This window comes from Orcinus orca, chromosome 16, assembly GCF_937001465.1.
Source record: "Orcinus orca chromosome 16, mOrcOrc1.1, whole genome shotgun sequence".
Taxonomy (NCBI): domain Eukaryota; kingdom Metazoa; phylum Chordata; class Mammalia; order Artiodactyla; family Delphinidae; genus Orcinus; species Orcinus orca.
The window spans coordinates 30,034,468-30,050,912 of record NC_064574.1 but is presented as its reverse complement, the minus strand read 5'-3'; the positions used below and the strand labels follow the sequence as shown (position 1 = coordinate 30,050,912).

Genomic DNA, 16,445 nt, shown 5'->3' with positions numbered 1-16,445 from the left:
CAGTGCCTGGTACATAGTAGATGCTCAATAAATATTTACTGAATGAGTGAATGAATGAAAGCAATAAGTGTATGTAGACTTTACTGAGAAAATTATAAACCTTTATTGAAAGGCTTTAAAGAAGATCTATATAAATGGAGAGATAAACCATATTCATGGATAGGAAGACTCAGTAGCATAAAGATGTGAATTCTCCTCCAAATTGATGTATAAGTTAACTGTACAAAACCCCCAGAGATATGTGTGTGTGTGTGTGTGTGTGTGTGTGTGTGTGTGTGTGTGTGTTGGTGTGGAACTTTCTACATGGATTCTAAAATTTATATGGAAGCACAAAAGGCCAAAATAGTCAGTTCTTCCCTGAAGAACAAGAGAAGATGGGAACCTTATCCTACACGCTTGTCTGTATTATTTTTATATAGATATAGTGATTCAAACAATGCCATGTTAGCACAGAGATTATCAAATAGATCAAGAGAATAAAACACAAGAGTCTAGAATCGGACACACAAATAGAAGGAAACTTGATTTAGGACATAGGTGGCACTGAAGCTCAGTAAGAAAGGATGAGTTATTTAATAAATGATACTAGAATAATTAGTGATTCATAAACAAAAATAATTACATTGATACCTTAATTCACACCATGCCCCCAAATTAGCTCCACATGGATTACTAACCTAAATGTACAAGGAAAAACTGTGAAATCTTTAGAAGAAAATATAGGAGAATATCTTTATGACTCAGCATAGAGAAAGGTTTCTTAAACAAAATGCAGAATGAAATCCATGAGGAAAATATCGATAAATGCAACTACACTGAGTTACTTGATATACACTTCCCTGACAAAGGATCAGTATCTAGGATCTAAAAAGAATCATTAAAATCAATTATAATTCCTGGTGATTTCAGTATCAATGTAAATAGATAATTCTTCCACACATTCTTCTCTCCATTCCTTGAGTATCTCTCCTCCAATGACCTTCTCTCTACCCTCCCTTGGCCACACATTACCAATAAACGGAATTTCTGAATAATCCTACCTACAGACAACCCACTCCCTAACCACCAGCTCCAACCCCTTCTAGTACCTCAACTCTAGTAATTCTTGGCCCCATCAAAACCTATGTTCCATTCATCCTGCCTTCTCTTCACTCTCCCATAGTCCTCTCCTTTCTGAGCTTAAATTCCTTGTTCCATTTTTGTAAACACCCCTTGCTTACACTTTTCACTCTCTTGCCCTCTCATGTTTCATCGTATTCACATAGCAAACCCCTAACTCTGGCTATATGCAACCACTCAGCTGTTCTGCACCTGCACTTGTACAGCTCAGCAGGACTGGGGAAATTGCTCACTTTTAATTTATGACCACAGGTAATTCCCTGATGGTCCAGTGGTTAGGACTCGGTGCTTTCACTGCCATGGCCCCAGGTTCAATCTCTGGTTGGGGAACTAAGATCCCGCGAGCCACGTGGCGTGGCCCCAAAAACATAAATTTTAAAAATAAATAAATTTATGACCACAGATCTTACGTGGGCCCTTAGTGCCACTTGGCAATCACAGAACATTTCCATCGTCCATTCACTCTCTTGGACAACTGTTTCATGCCCTAGTGTCTCCCTCTCCATCCTCATCCTCAACTGTTGACCTTGCTTCCTATTTCACTGAGAAAACAAAGCAATCAGAAAAGAACATCCGTAAGCTCCTATGTTGGATATTCCCATTTACCCATGTCCAGGTTCTCTATCTTCCCTGCTGCCTCCATGGATAACGTCTGTGCTCTCAGCTAAAGCCAGTCCTCCACGTGTGCAGGAGAAACCCTGCCCTTCGCTGATTAGAGGACATTGCTTCAGCCATTCTCCCTTCTAACACTTGCATCATAATTTTCCATTTCCTACTGGGTTTTTGTCATCAGCATCTGAACAAGCTATATCTTTTTCTTGGCCTTACACTGTGCTCCTATCACCACCCTGTTCCATCCTGTTTCTTTGATCCCTTTAGGGTGAAAGTCCAGAGTTCCTTTAGTCACTGTCTCTAATCTCTCTTCTCCCATTCTCTCTTAGACATACTCCTATCAGAATTCTGCCCCTTTTGCCACTGAAATGGCTCCTGTTGAGGTCACCAATGTCCCCCACATTGCTAAATCTAATGATTAACCCTTAGTCTTTTTATCATATCCATGAGCAGCATTTGATGCAGTTGACTATTGCCTCCTTTTGGGATAATTTTTCTGTCTAGGCTTCTGGGACTCCACTCCCCTGATTTTCCTTCTACTTTACTGGCAGCTGCTTCTCATTTTCCTTTGCTGGTTACACATCTCCATGACCTCTCAACATTGGACACCTCAGAATGCAGTTCTCGGACCTCTCATGTTTTCTTACAACACTCGTTCCCTCAATGATTTCATTCATTCAAATCTACATCTGTAGCCTGGACCTTCCCCTCGAGAGCCACACTCATGTGTTCAGCTCTTTTTCAACACCTCCACCTGGAGGTTTAGCAAGAACCTTAAATGTCATATGTCTCTCCTTCCACAACAAATCCTGTCAGTTCTGCCTATGAAGTGTATCCAGAAGCCAACCACTTCTTACAAACTTCTCTATAACATCCCTTCTGTTGCAGCCTCCATCATCTCTCCTGGATTATTGTCATGGTTTCCTAACTCATCTCCCTGTCTCCACCCTTGCTTCCTGCAGGTCATCTTCAACACAGGAGCTAGAGTTAAAAACTTGTCAAAACATAAATCAGGTCATATCATTCTTCTCAAACACCCCCACTGGCTTCCATGTCATCCAGAATAAAAGTCAAAGTCCTTACAATGGTTTACAAGAATGGCCTACATGCAACCTACAAGGCCCTGCATGGTCTGGCCTTCCTCCTGCCCCACCCATTGTATCTCTGACATCTTCATCTCCTACTGTCCCCCTCATTCCAGTCACCTGGGCCTTCTTGCTGTTCCTAAAACACGACAAGTACACTCTTGCCAAGAACATTCTTCTCCCAGATTCATACTTGGCTCGCTCCTTTATTTCCTTCAGGTCTTGGCTCAAAAGTCATAGTTTCAGTGAGGTCTTCCTTAAATACTCTAAAATTGCAGTAGCCCCTTCCTGGGCACTCTCTGATCTTTCCTGGTGGCTTTCTTTTTCTCCTTAGCTGTTATTACCATCTAACATGCTGTACATTTTATTCAGTTAGTTTATGTCTATCTCTCCTACTAGATTGTAAGCCCATCGACACAAGACTTTTTGTCTGCGTTGGTCACTGCTTAATCCACAGCATATAGAAGAGACCCTGGCACAGGGTCCATATTAACAGTAGATGTTAACATTTAACAATAGATGTTAAAAAATTATTTGTTGAATGAATAAACAACATACTAATCGGCCAGAATACGGCAACAGGCATTCTCAAAATAGCTGGTACGAATATCAATTGGTATAATCTCTACAGAGGACAAATTGGCAGTAACTATCAAAAGTATAAATGCACATCTACTTTGACCCAGAAATTCTGCTTCTAGTAATTTCCTTTATATAAATTCACACATGTGCTAAGTGACACATGGACAAAGTAATTCACGACAGCATATTTTATCCCTGAAAAAGAATGAAAACAGCCAAAATGTCCAGCAATAGAGACTAAAGAAATTATAGTTCATCCATACAATGGAATATTTTGTAGTAGAAAAAAGAATAAGGAGACTGCTTGTGTCTGCATTTTCTTGCACAGACTATCTCAGGAAGGATACCCATGAAACTGGTGACAATGCTTGCTTATTTGGAGGGCAACGGATGAGTCAGCAGCAGCGGTAGGAGACTTTGCTGTCAACCCTCCTAAACTTGAATTTTAGTACATTGTGAATGGTTTAATGGTTTACTAAAAGGAGAACAAGGCAGGGTTTATGTTCCAATATGGAATGAGTTCTAAGATATATTGTTACAAATAAAAAGGTAAGTATGAAAGACTGTGTACAGTATGCTATACATAGGGGTGGGGCAGACATACTTTTCGTTATTTACTCTTTTATACTTTTCGAATTTTGTACCTTATATATGCATTTCCTATTCAAAAAGAAATAAAATAATTTTAAAAAATCATGGTGGGAGAATGCATTTTCATATGCATCACCTTGACAATCCTATGATTGAAGCTTGCTAAGTATTTCCCTATTTTTTAAACAAAGGAAACACGATCAGAGAAGTCAAGTCAAACAGCACAGAGGCACCAGGCACCAGGACTAGAGCCCGCTTCCCTGCCAGGCCCTCCCAGCCCCTCTAGCCCAGCAGCCTCTACCACCCTCCACCCCTGCCCTCTCCAGCTCCTTCCCTCAGGACACACAACTCTTATGCCCAGCCCCAGAAGGTCTGCCACCAGGGGCTTCAGTCAGGGGACCGTTTCTCTCTGCTCAGAGTCACCAACAGGGTGGTGGATGCCCCCACGCTCTGTGGCTGATCCCAGCCTACCCTGGCCTTGCAGCTGCCAGGCCCCTCTTCCCCTGGTCTGTACCTGTCAATGATGACGGGGTCTGAGGGTGTCTCATTCCGGTTGCCACAGCTCTTCCGGTCACAGCACCGGCTGAAGGAAAGATGAGAAGGGAGGGAAGGAGGAAGGGGGTGAAGGAGAGGGAGATTACAGCACGTGGTGTGTGTGTGTGTGTGTGTGTGTGTGTGTGTGTGTGTGTGTGTGTGCGCGCGTGTGTGGCTCCGGGGTGAGGATGCTGATGTCCTGTCTCTGAGTATGGAATCCCTGGGCCAGAGGGGCTCACTGTCAGGGGCCTGGGGGAGACAGGCAGTGAGAGTCCTACACAGGGACCTGGAGAGCCCTTATCCCTGGGGTTAAGGATGGCCAAGAAACCCTTGTCCCAAAGGCATGCTGCTCCTGGAGGATCCAGGAAAGGGCAGGCTGCTGACCACCTACTCTCTCTGTACACTTTTTATACAAGTAGAAAAGAGCTCCAATTGTAAGCATGAACCTCATGAATTATCACAAAGTGAGCCCACCCATGTAACCAGCACCCATATCAAGAAATACCATGTGACTAGCGCCCCAGAAGCCCCCTCATGCCTCCTCCTGGTCACTGCCCTTCCCAAGGGTAGCCACTGTCCCAACCAGATTTTTGAACACTATTTTCTTTTCCATGTATGAAGAGCTGCCTCGGAGGACCCTTCCTGACTGACATCTCCTGGTGAGCCCTTGCCTAGAAATGCCAAGCTCTGGGGTAATGGGGAAGGGGAGTCTAGCACTGTGTTCCCTCTTCCCCATCCTGCCTGCCCAGGGGGTGCCCTTAAGTTCACATAAGAGGCAGCAAAGTTTCCTCCTCCAGCTTCTGAGCTAACCCAGGAGGCCCAGGCCCTGCCCCCATCTCCCAGGGAGCCCTCCCCAGAGCTTTATTAGTTAAGCTTCCCGGTAGTAGCAGGAGGCCTCTCTTACAAAAACACTTGGAGAAGCCACATAAACAGGCCCGGCTAATGGGTCCTCAAGGACCCTCTCCTCAGCCAGCACTGTGCCCAGGGGCCTCACTCTTCCCTCATCACCCCCCAACCCCAGGCTTCCCTGGGGATCAGTGGGGAGGGGGTTGGTGGCAGTGGTAGGGGTCGGGGCAAGAGGCCAGGGGCAGGTGACCTAGCCCTTCTCACCTGCACATGATCTCGTGGGTGAGTAGCACGCGGCACATTTCGGGGTTCTTGTCCTGCCCCTCGTAGATGATGGCCTGGGGAAGGGGAAGTGCGCAGGCTGGAGGGGAAGGAGGCTCCTCTCAAGGCCAGGTGGAAGGGCAGCTGGGCCCTGCTCCCGGGGAAGAGTACGCCCTCCAACTCTCTCTGGGAGCCCAGGAATGCAAAGAGGGAGCTGGGAACCTGGCTTCCCAAACCAGTACCACTATCAGAATGGGCAAGAGTGGCATGAGGTCTACAGATTCTGTCTGTCCACAGGCAGCTCTTTCCGGAGCCAGCTCTGCTCAGGGGCAGGGAGGTCCCCAGATCACCATGACCAAGGTCAGGCTGCCGGGAGGGCAGACCCTCCACGGTTCTCACAAGCATTGTCCCTCCAGGCTGTCCCGCTGGCTCCTTGGCCCCTCTCCCCACCCCTATCACCTCCGCAGGCCAGGCCAGTGGCTCCCTCTTGGACTCCTGGATCAGCCACCCCCCCACCCCCCCACCCCCAGCCAGTCCCCCAGCCTCTCCTCCGCCCTGAAGCAAGGAGTGAGCTGCCCAAACCACACATTTGGCTTCCACCTTATAATCTCTGTGCCACGCAGCCATCCCTTATTTGTGGGTCCCTCTCTCTCCGGACGTTCTCCAACCCCTTCCACACTTGTTGACCATGCAATCCCACTTTGCCACTGCCTGGTCCGCCTCCCACACCATGGCGACCACAGGCTTCCTAGAAACACACCACTTCTTCCTCTGCCCTGGGATTGGGTGGGGGCTGCTGGAAGACTGTCTGTGTGGGAAAGCCCAAGTCTCCACCTCAAGTTGCAGGCCACTGATTTTCACATCTGAGACTCAGCCCTGCTCCTTTACCAGCGCACACAACCTCTCTGAAAAGTCTGAGGCTTGGGGCCCTGTGGCGGCACAGTCCATCAGGGCTGACTCAGGTTTCAGTTGCCCCGAGCTCCTCATGCTGGTCCCTGAGCCTCCTTCTCTTGTCTTTTCAAGTCAGCAAGGTACTGAGGGCCTGCAGTGGAAGCTCTGGGGCCCCACTCCTGGACCATTGCACCCATCCCCCAGCTGTGGGTAGCATTAGCTGCTAAGGGCTTTCTCTTGAGAACTGCTCTCAGCAGACAGGAGCTTGCTTCCCCTGGAAATGTCTGGAAGGTTACACTCTCCCCTTGGGAGTGGTCCCAGCCAGTAACTGACCAATACAGGGGACAGAATCCTGGCCTCCTTGCCTCAAGGGGGAACAACTCTGGTGCCATTCCTTCTCCAGGGCTCCTCGTGGATCAGGCTGAGGCTAGACTCCAGCTGAGACCACATCCTTGCTGAGCATCCCCTGCCCTGTCCTGCTTCTCCTCCCTCCCCTTCTAAGAGCTTCTTCCCTCCTCCCCTATAAACCATATGTACCTGAATCCCCATCTAGGCTGAACTTCTAGGTTACAGGACCTAAGACAAAGTCGTTGAACAAATATTGTCTTTTTCTTGTCTAGAGGGCAAAAGCTACACATCCTCCTCCTGTGGACAGTGGTGAGAACTGTGGACAGCTAGACTGGTGAGGATGAAGGGCATAGGGGAAGTGGGGGCAGGGACAAGGATGCTTGCTCAGACCACAGGGAGATGGGGGTCAGAGAAGGGGCTGGACAGGCCTGAGCATCCCCTGGGCTGGCTCACCTGCTTGGACACGGAGTCGATGAGACGCACATAGAGGTCCTGTTCTGTCCGAAGTCCTAAGGGTGGAAAGGCAGAGAGGGCTTGCTATTTGGGGAGCCCCTGTGGCTTCTGATGACTGAACACACTCCACACCTTTCCCCGCTGAAGCCAGGCCCCCTCCACCCTGACAGTGGGGCACCAAGTGTCACATGGTGCTGCGGTACCCAGTGGGCAGTGGGCCTCGCTCACCGTTGTTATATACCAGCCGGAGGCGATAATGGATCCCGTTGTTTGTCTTTTCAGCCCCGGGCTCCTGCAGGGACAAGATACGGAGGATGCATGGTGCTCCCGGGGATCCTCCAGCCACCGCCCTCCCCCGCGACTCCCTTCCCACCCAAACTTCCTCCCTACCCCCCTCCCTCCCATCCATTCACCACCCCCTTCTCCACTTCCCCACCACCTATCCATCATCTGCTCCAGGGGGAGGGGGTTCCCTGAAACCCTCCCCAGCCCCCCACCCTGTTCCTTCCCAGCGAGCCCATGAGCCTCTCACTCGGTCCTTCTCCACAAAGTCGATGAAAGCTGTACGCTCCACCTCCACCGGCTGCCCCTGCCGGTCATACATGGCCAGCACGAAGTGGAAGAAGTTGGATTTCCTGAGGTTGGAGGGGGGCTGCTTCTCAAAATGTGCTCGTGCCAGGCCCACGCCACTGTGGGGAGGAAAGTTGCTGGGAAACCACTGGAAGTGCCCTCCAGAGAGGAAGACCCCCTCACCTCTGACCAGGTAGGTGGGCTGGCCAAGACTTGGCTCTGATGTGTCAAGAGTTTGGGCAAGAAATTGGATGGGCCCATTCCACCCTTGCCAGGGCCATCTCAGTTCTAGAAGAGGCCTCCCAGCCCTGAGGTCACCCCAGCCTGCTCCCATGGGAATAAGCAGCACAAGCACAGGTGACAACAGAGGCATCCCAGGCAGACTCCTTCCCAGACTTTTCCCTGGGCCTCACATTTTGGAAGGCTGATCTCTAAAACCAAATGAACAAGCAACCCATCTTACTGACCTCAGGCTCCTGTGACTGCCCTTTAGGGCCTCAAGGGGAAGCTGGGAGGTTTTGGAATGAATATCCCACTGTACCCCAGCTCCTGGCTATGTGCATGAGCCTACGGTATTGCCTGGGAGATGATGAAGTCCATCAGACACTCAAGAGACACTGAACTGGCTCAGGGCCACTAGTCTGGCCAGCCTGGACCCTGGGCTATGGCTGAAGGTGGGAATGTCCTCCCTAGGTATAGGGGGACCTGCCTCCATGCTTGGAGGAAGACACCACTGGCTCCCTTGGGCAGAAGGATCTTTTGGTCTGGCCTTGCTTTCTCCTGGCTCATCAGAAACCAGTCCCAGAAGCAAAGCCAGGGTGAGAGCAGGAGCAGGAGAAGAACCAAGGCCCTGTTCACCAAATATTTCCTGAACCCCAATGATGTACCAAGCGCTGGCCACATGGCACCACGTGGGGCCAGAGTGAAACACCTGGAAGGGGAGGGAAGACAGATACAGAGAGCTGCAACACAAGACAGAGTGGTGGGTGCCCCCTAAGAGATGTCACTATATAAAAAACGGTAAAAGCAAAGGAAAAACGATTAATTCTTTCTGTGTGTGATGAAGGGAAGACTTCACGGTGATGGTGGCCTTCCCCCTGGTCTTTGAGGAATGAATAGGAGCTCAACAGGGGCAGGAGGCAAAAGGGCAGAACTAACAGCAAAGAAATGGCTGTAGGTATGAGGGTTAGTATCACTGGACCACTTCAAAGACTGAAGTGAGGAGAGAAAGGGTTTTATTGGAAGTGCCAGACTATCCATGCAAACAAAAACCAGGCCATGGAGTTTAGACTTTCTTCTCTGGGCCAAGGTCTTCCAAAGTGTGTTCTTTAGCCCTCTCATGGCTCCAGATCCTCATTGTATGAAAGAGTGCTATACCCACAACTGCTGGGAAGTGCATACACAAGTGTATGTGGGGGGCCCTGGGACACCCTCCAGGAATGGACCCTCCTTGACCCGCTCAGGCCAGTGCTCCCCATGTGGTAGCGAGTCTCCAGGATGGTTCCCCATGATCCCTGCCTCCTGGTAGTCAGGTCCTTATATAGTCTCCTCCCATACTGTATCAGGATTGGTCTGTGTGGCCAACAGAATATGGCACAAGCGATAGCATACAATTTCTAAGGTTAGGTCATACAAGACACGTGGCTTCTGCCTTGTTCACTCTCTTGGATTAGTCACTCAGGGGGAAGCTGGCTGCTGTGTTGTGACGATACTCAAGCAGCCCTATGGAAGGTCCACGTGGAGAAGAACTGAACCCTCCTGCCAACAGCCGGCACGAACTGATCAGCTGTGTGAAGCCTACCAGCCCCAGTCAAGCCTTCAGATCACTGAAGCCTCATAAGAAACCCTGAGCCAGAACTACCCAGCTACACTGCTCCCTGATTTCTAACTGTAAGAAACTGTGTGAGATAATGAATGTTGTTTTACGTTGCTGAGTTTGGGGGTGATTTTTTTTTTATGTGGCAACAGGTAACTAACACGCCATGCTTACTTGACTACAGAGCATTTTGGTGCAGGGATGTGGTATGGGAAGTATGACTAAAGGCCACCAGAAGGCTCTGGTCAGGCAGGGCTTAGAAGATGCTGTAAGCAAGGAGGGCACAGTGTGGTAGAAAAGTGAGAGGCTGCTTCAGGGATGCAGAGGTGAGGATGAGAATGGTGGAACTGTCTTGAGAGCCATTTAGACCAGAGTCCCATCATGGACATGCCACTGTGACAGCATCTGCCATACTCATCACTACTTAATATTTTTCTTCGTATAATTTTAAATCAACTTACTCTTACTTGGCTTCTTGCAAAGCCATAATATCTGAAATGTCATGGGCTTCAGAAGCGTGTTGTGTTTTTACTCATACAGATTACAGTAAATAAACAATAAAATGAAAACCGCTCCTCCTCTTGAAAGCCTGCTTGGGAGCCTCAGTCGTCCATGTAAAATGCTAATTTTGGAGGCAGAAGTGACGGGTCTTGCTTGTTCCTGATCAAGATGAGGAGGGGGCCACCAACACCTTCTCTTGCCCACCAAAGGTTATTTCTACACGTTCCTTGCTCCAGGATCATCCTCCTCCCTCCTTCCTCGGTGTCCCTCTCTTCTCCTCAGCCTCAGGCTTACAGTCCAAAGTCCAGGCCTTGACCCTCCCGCTTCCCACTTGCCAAGAGGCAGGGAAGCCTGAAGACAGCTTTGATCACAGCAGGTCCCTGATTACTGTTGATGAATATGCTAATGAGGCAGCAACCCTGACTCCTCCCTCCAGCCCCCAGGACCAGCTTAGGGGCAGTGAGGCTCCCCAGGGACAGGACCACCTGGGGGTAGATAAGGTCAGAAGGAGATGGGCCGTGGGGCCATCCCAGATCACTCTGCCCTTTACTCTGTCATCTAGCCCAGGAAAGGTGCCTGGAAGGCGCTCAGACAGTGAGGAAAGAGCTATAGAGAAAGAAAGAGGCCTTAACAGAGGAGGGGTGGAGGCTAAGCGAGCACACAATCCCCTGGACCCCTCAACATACCCTATCTACACAGACACTCCTGTACTTCCCAGGCCAAGAGTCAATCAATAATGCTGAGCTTCCTCTCCCATCCATCCCTCTTGGCAAATACCAGTCAGTCCTGGGTCCTGGCTGCCTGGGGTTCCTACCAGGCTCCTAAGGACCAGACCTGGGAAGTCTGCCCTAAGCCCCAAGCCAAGCTCCCTTCACAGGGCCTGCCCTCTCAGCAGGAGGGGATTCCTAGGGAGAGTGGTTGGGGGGACCAGGGGAGGGGAAAGGGAGCAGGTATCCCTGCCTGGGGTCTGTGGACCAGTAGCCAGTGCTGCCAGCTGCAGGGCATCAAGGGGCTGCACTGACCTACTCCACAGTGGGATCAGGCTCCATTCTACTTCCCTCGAGGCAGCCCAGCATCAGCCTCCATTCTCCACCTTGCTTAGTGGGTCTGAGGCACAATCACACACATCCACGCAAAGCAATGGGACAGAGGCGGCTAGTTTATAGCTCTGGGACAGGGATCAGTATCATGAATGACAGCGGAACAATATGACCCCAAGCAGACCAGGAGAGGATGGCAGAATAGGCAAGACCCCTGCTGGGCATGCCCAGGACTGCTCCTGGTCTGCAAATGTCTCCAGTTTACCCTGTTCATACCCCTGTGACACAAGTGAGAAGACCAAGGTGAAATGGAAAAGGTTTTGGTTTAAAGAAATTCTCAGGGCTTCCCTGGTGGCACAGTGGTTGAGAGTCCACCTGCCGATGCAGGGGACACGGGTTCGTGCCCCGGTCCGGGAAGATCCCACATGCCGCGGAGCGGCTAGGCCCATAAGCCATGGCCGCTGAGCCAGCACGTCCGGAGCCTGTGCTCCGCAACGAGAGAGGCCACGACAGTGAGAGGCCCGCATACGCAAATAAATAAATAAATAAATAAAATAAAATAAAGAAATCCTCATATTTCCTATGAACACAGAGAAGGACATGAGGATTAGAACAGCAGCTAGAGTGCCAGATGCAAGTCTGTCTGGACTTCTGGTTCCCCCAGGCACCTCCATGGCCTACCTGCCAGTGCAGTGGGGGACCAATCAGCATCCCTGAGCAGAGCTGCAAGCTGCAAAGGGAGAGGGTGCGGAGCGGGAGGGGGAGACTTCTGCTCTTCTCCCCTTGGGAAGAGCTGATGCTCTTGTAATGAGAAAGCAAACCAAGATTAAAGAACAGAAAGAAAGAGACACAGAAATATGCTCAAACAGCTCAGAAGATAGACCCGGGCCGTGGAGAGGTCTGAGAGGCCTGCTGGGGCACGCTGGGAGAAGACATGTGCTCCCACAGTACCTTAGAGGCAGAGATGTGGATGAAGGCCAAGGTCTCTGATTCTGTGGTCTCCAAAGTGGGGTGGCCCTTGCAGAGAAACTGCAAGGATGTTTATTGATAGGAATCCTTTATCTAGAAGAAGGGAGAGAGGCAGGAGGAGAGCCCCAGAAGTCTGGAGAGGCAAGTGTTTTATCTGGGTTTCCCCAGAAGCAGACCCTGAGACAAGGATTCATATGTGAACACTTTATGTGGGAGGTGTCCAGGAAACCTTGGCGGGTATGGGGAGTGAGAGAGAGAAGGAAAGGCAGTCCCTAACAGGTGCATTATCCAAGAGTAACCACTGTGGGCAGCTGCAGCTCAGCCGCCAGGGAGCTCTGGAAACAAGTCTAGAACATGTGCTTCAGCTAGTCAGAGGGCTGAGCAAGGGAGCTGGGGTCTTCATCGTCCAACTCCAGTCAGTCACTGGCTGAGGGCTTCTGGGGCGTCATCTCTCAGGTGCTTCTGGCCTGTTGTGCAGGTGGGTGGAGCAGGCTCTGGCCGTCTAAGAGTCTTAGGAGGCAGTTGCTGGCAGAGGAAGCGGACCCTTTCCCAAGGGTCCCCAGGGACATGGGTGGGGTAGCAACTCCCAGCCATCCAGAGGCCTGCGGTGTGATGGAAGCCAGCAAAGCTACAGCCCAAGGGCTTGCGTGCAGCCTGGCAATATGCACGAGAACTGCCTCACTTGGTGCATGTATTGCTGGAGCCTATAATTCAGAAACGTCTCATTCACTTAGCGTGATTAGTGCACAAAGCGTGCCACATACACGCCTTTTCCAGGTAAATGCAGCTGAGTGATGAAAACAGCCACATTAACCATTTTTGTAAGACTCCCAAATGATTTACACATCTCCTTGCTTTCTTAAAAAGACTGTTTTCAACAAAATGTTCAAAACACTTTCCTATCAACTCCGGAGTGTGCTGAGGTGGTGGGGCATGTGCTCCTGTAAAGAGCACGGATGTGGGAGGAGAAAGTGCTCATCTTCATATTTCCACCAGGGCCCACTCACCCCCTTCCCATCTTTTGAAATAGCCCCCAAATTAAAGGAGACTGGGACAGAAAAGCTTCGGTGTGCACAGCTATTTTTTTGGTTGGAGGACATCCGAGCATGGGTGTGTGTGGGCTTCCTGAGTACTGTGCTGGGAATCCAGGTTGAAGGTGACACCAAGGGCAACCTGACCTTCACAGCCTGAGTCATTCAGGTAACCTGTGCTTCAGAGTACAGGGGGATGCATATGGGGGCATCTGGGGGCTGCAGAGTTGTCTGGCTGCTATTGCTTGGCCACCCAGGAGTCCCTGGAGATGCTCCTTTTCGAGGCTGAGCAGGTTGCCCCAGGAACCTTCTTGCAGCAGCTGGACCTCGCCACAGCTGTCTAGGACAGACGACGCCTCCCTCACAGTCAGTCTCGGCTCTCGGGTCAGAAGGCCATTCATAAGTCTTAACATCCTTGATTAGGTACTTATTATAAGTGCTAGCAATTTAAAACAAGCATCTCAAATCTCACAGAGGACAATGGCCGAGACTGGAGCTTTGGCCTTCCCCCAGAGGCACCTTCAGGCCTTTGTCTCCCCTGCACCCCTCTGCCCTCTACTAAATGCTAACTCTTGCCTGCCTTGGCAGCCCAAGGTTCCGAGCAGTGCCTTGGCTTGGGCCTGATCCATCTTGGAATCTGGGATGCTGGGGAAATGGGGAGAAGCCCTGTTGTTATCAGCAGTTGGGGGAGGCTCCTTTTTGATCCCCCCTCCACCCTGGAGGTGGAAGGAGTAAAAGTGTGTATTTCCTGCATCTCATCCTTTGTCTCAGATTTCCCTACTGTCTCTGCTAAATCTAGATCTTCTTTTCCCCATACTAGCATGGTTGCGTAAGTCCCACCTTCCTCTCCTCTGCATCCTCTCTTCCTCCAAGCCTCCTACTGGCCGTAGCTCTCCCTGCAGGCATCCTTTGGGTCCCTGGGACTGCTGATAATCATCAAGCTGGGCCTGGCATTCCTGACTCCAGCCAAGATCTATTGGCCTAGCCCAGAGCCTGGGAAGATAAAAGCAGAGGCTCACTGGGGTGAACCCACCCCAACAATGCGACAGTGCAGGCAGGAGGACCTGGTGCCTAGAGGCAGCTGCCCAGAACCTGAGTCTAGAAGGGCCTGCCAGAGATGAGGCTTTGGGGCTGCTTCATATCCCCTGTCCCACTGCCCCAGCAGGGGCTCTGCTCACTTGCCCCAGGAAATTATCTCAGCCATCAGGTCCCTGGATGAGGGGGGAGGGGAGGATCTCACTAGCCAGCTTTCCCATGTTTCCTCTTGCTCTCAATTCTACCCAAAGACTGTCCACCCTCTTCTCTGTGCCCACCCCCCTCGCCACCCACCCACAGGCCTGCCTGCCAGGTCCCAGGCTGAGGAAGAGCTATTAATTATTAAAGCAAACAAAAGCATTTCCTAGCAGGGATGCTAGCCTGCTGCTGCTTACAGGAAATGCGGCCCCAGCTGGCTTCCCTCTCATGGCCCAGCTAGTGTTCTGGGACCAGCTCAAGGGGGAGGGCTAGCCTGGGTGCTCCAGGAGTCTCCCCAGGCTGGGAGTCACATCAGAAGGAGAGTAGAACTGCTTCTGTGCTGAGAGATAAAGTCCTGTTGGCCCAGGGTAGGCCAGGGATCCTTGTGCAGAGTTCCCCACCAGGAAGACCCTGCCAGCCTTTCCTCTTACCTCCAGTGTATGGTATGCAGCCTCTCTTTTCTCCCTACCCCTCTTGTGCTCAGAACTTTCCTTCCTGTTGGCAGGCCCTCCCTCACTGATCTTAGCAGGCTCTGGGCTTTCTCCTCCTTCTCCACCTTCTGAAAAACCCTGGCGCTGTAAAGATGGGCAGCAGCAGCTGCTCTAGTACCTGGTTCCTGGGGTCAGGTAGATCACCAACGTGGACAGCGGAGCCCAACAAAAACGAACTTAGTAACCTTCTAACACGCACTCCTGCTTCCTGCAGCAGATACTCATTACCCCCTATTGACTGCTCGAGCCTGGTGCTGTGGACACGAGGATGAATGAGCCACCATCCATGCCCTAAAGGAAGGTGTAGGCTGGCAGGGCAAGGAAGCCCAGGACAGGCAGGGCACAGCTGACTCTGGCCTGTGAGAAGTATCCTTAGACAGCACTAAGAACTGCTCCCCTGGGCCGGATGGGAGGGCACAGAGAGAGAAGGTGCTGGGGGGAGGGTTCCAGAGGTTGTAAGATTTTATTCAGTGGGTGTGTGGGTGCTGGGAGCAGGGGAACTGTTTCAAGAGACATTGTTGGATGCCAAGAGTCATACAGAGGCTGAGAGGAAGCTTGGGATCAGACTGTGATGGGCCTCGAATGCTGAGTATCTGGGAGGAAGTGTGTGTGTGTGGGTCACTGAAGTTTTTAATTGGGGAGGGACACCATCAGAGAAGAGTTCTTTGGAAATGTTTCTTTGGCCCCTGGTGCATGGCAGACGGTTTGCGGGGGCGGGGGCGAGCTGGGAGGCTGGGACAGTGGGCTAGCAGGCTGAGGTGATACACTGGGGTTAACCTTCAAGCCAGGGAGGAAAGTCGTGGAGGGCAAGAGTGTGTGTCATGGTTACGAGCTGGCCGTGGGCACTGTGATTAGGAATAGGACCCAGAGGCACCGTCCAGAAGCCTTGACAAGCTGGCGGCTGTGGGGTGAAGGCAAAGAGGGCATCAAAGACAGCTGTCAGACCCCAAGCAACCTAGCAGGGAGTGTTCCAGGGCAAGTTCCTCTGAGACAGAGGGAGAGGAGCCTTCGGAGGTGGAAGAGGGGGGCGGGGCAGGGAAAGGAATTCCTGTCATTGTTGTTTTAGGATAAAAAGACCCAAATAGAGGACTGATGGAGGATCAAGAACCAACGGATGAGATGATGACATCTCAGGAAGAATGAGAAAGAAGTACCTCCCACCTGCTCCCATCGGCAGGAGGTGCCCAGAGGCAACCAAACGTGTGGGGGCTCCCAATCTGTGTCCTGAGACAGAGAAGCCTCTGGACTTGGAGATGAGCAGCCCAGGCCTGAAGAAATTCCTCTCTTCAAACTGGGGAGGCCTTCTGAGTCCTGGTGATGTGGCCCTGGGGACTCAGACTGGACACCTCAACCCCACTCAAGACCTCTTCCTCAGGTGCAGACAACAATCTCATGGGAAGAGCCTCATCGCCACACTTCCTGCACCCACACAGGCTACAAGGGCACTGCCTCCTTCCCATCGGCTTCCTGCT

General features: G+C 51.1%; 1 protein-coding gene across 10 annotated transcripts in view; it reads right to left on the bottom strand.

Annotated features, from left to right (window-relative positions):
- Positions 1 to 16,445, bottom strand: part of EBF4 (EBF family member 4) — a 57,126-nt gene that overhangs the window by 36,230 nt on the left and 4,451 nt on the right. For all 10 annotated transcript variants that reach the window (XR_004479766.2, XM_049699211.1, XM_004285329.4 and 7 more), the window contains exons 3-7: positions 7,855 to 8,011; positions 7,551 to 7,614; positions 7,323 to 7,378; positions 5,634 to 5,707; positions 4,504 to 4,572 (exon numbers count right to left, since the gene is read on the bottom strand). Coding sequence is in view for 9 of the 10 variants with exons in the window: in XM_049699211.1 (XP_049555168.1) it covers positions 4,504 to 4,572; positions 5,634 to 5,707; positions 7,323 to 7,378; positions 7,551 to 7,614; positions 7,855 to 8,011 (420 nt within the window). In the remaining variant the exon portion in view is untranslated. The remainder of the gene's footprint in view (positions 1 to 4,503; positions 4,573 to 5,633; positions 5,708 to 7,322; positions 7,379 to 7,550; positions 7,615 to 7,854; positions 8,012 to 16,445) is intronic.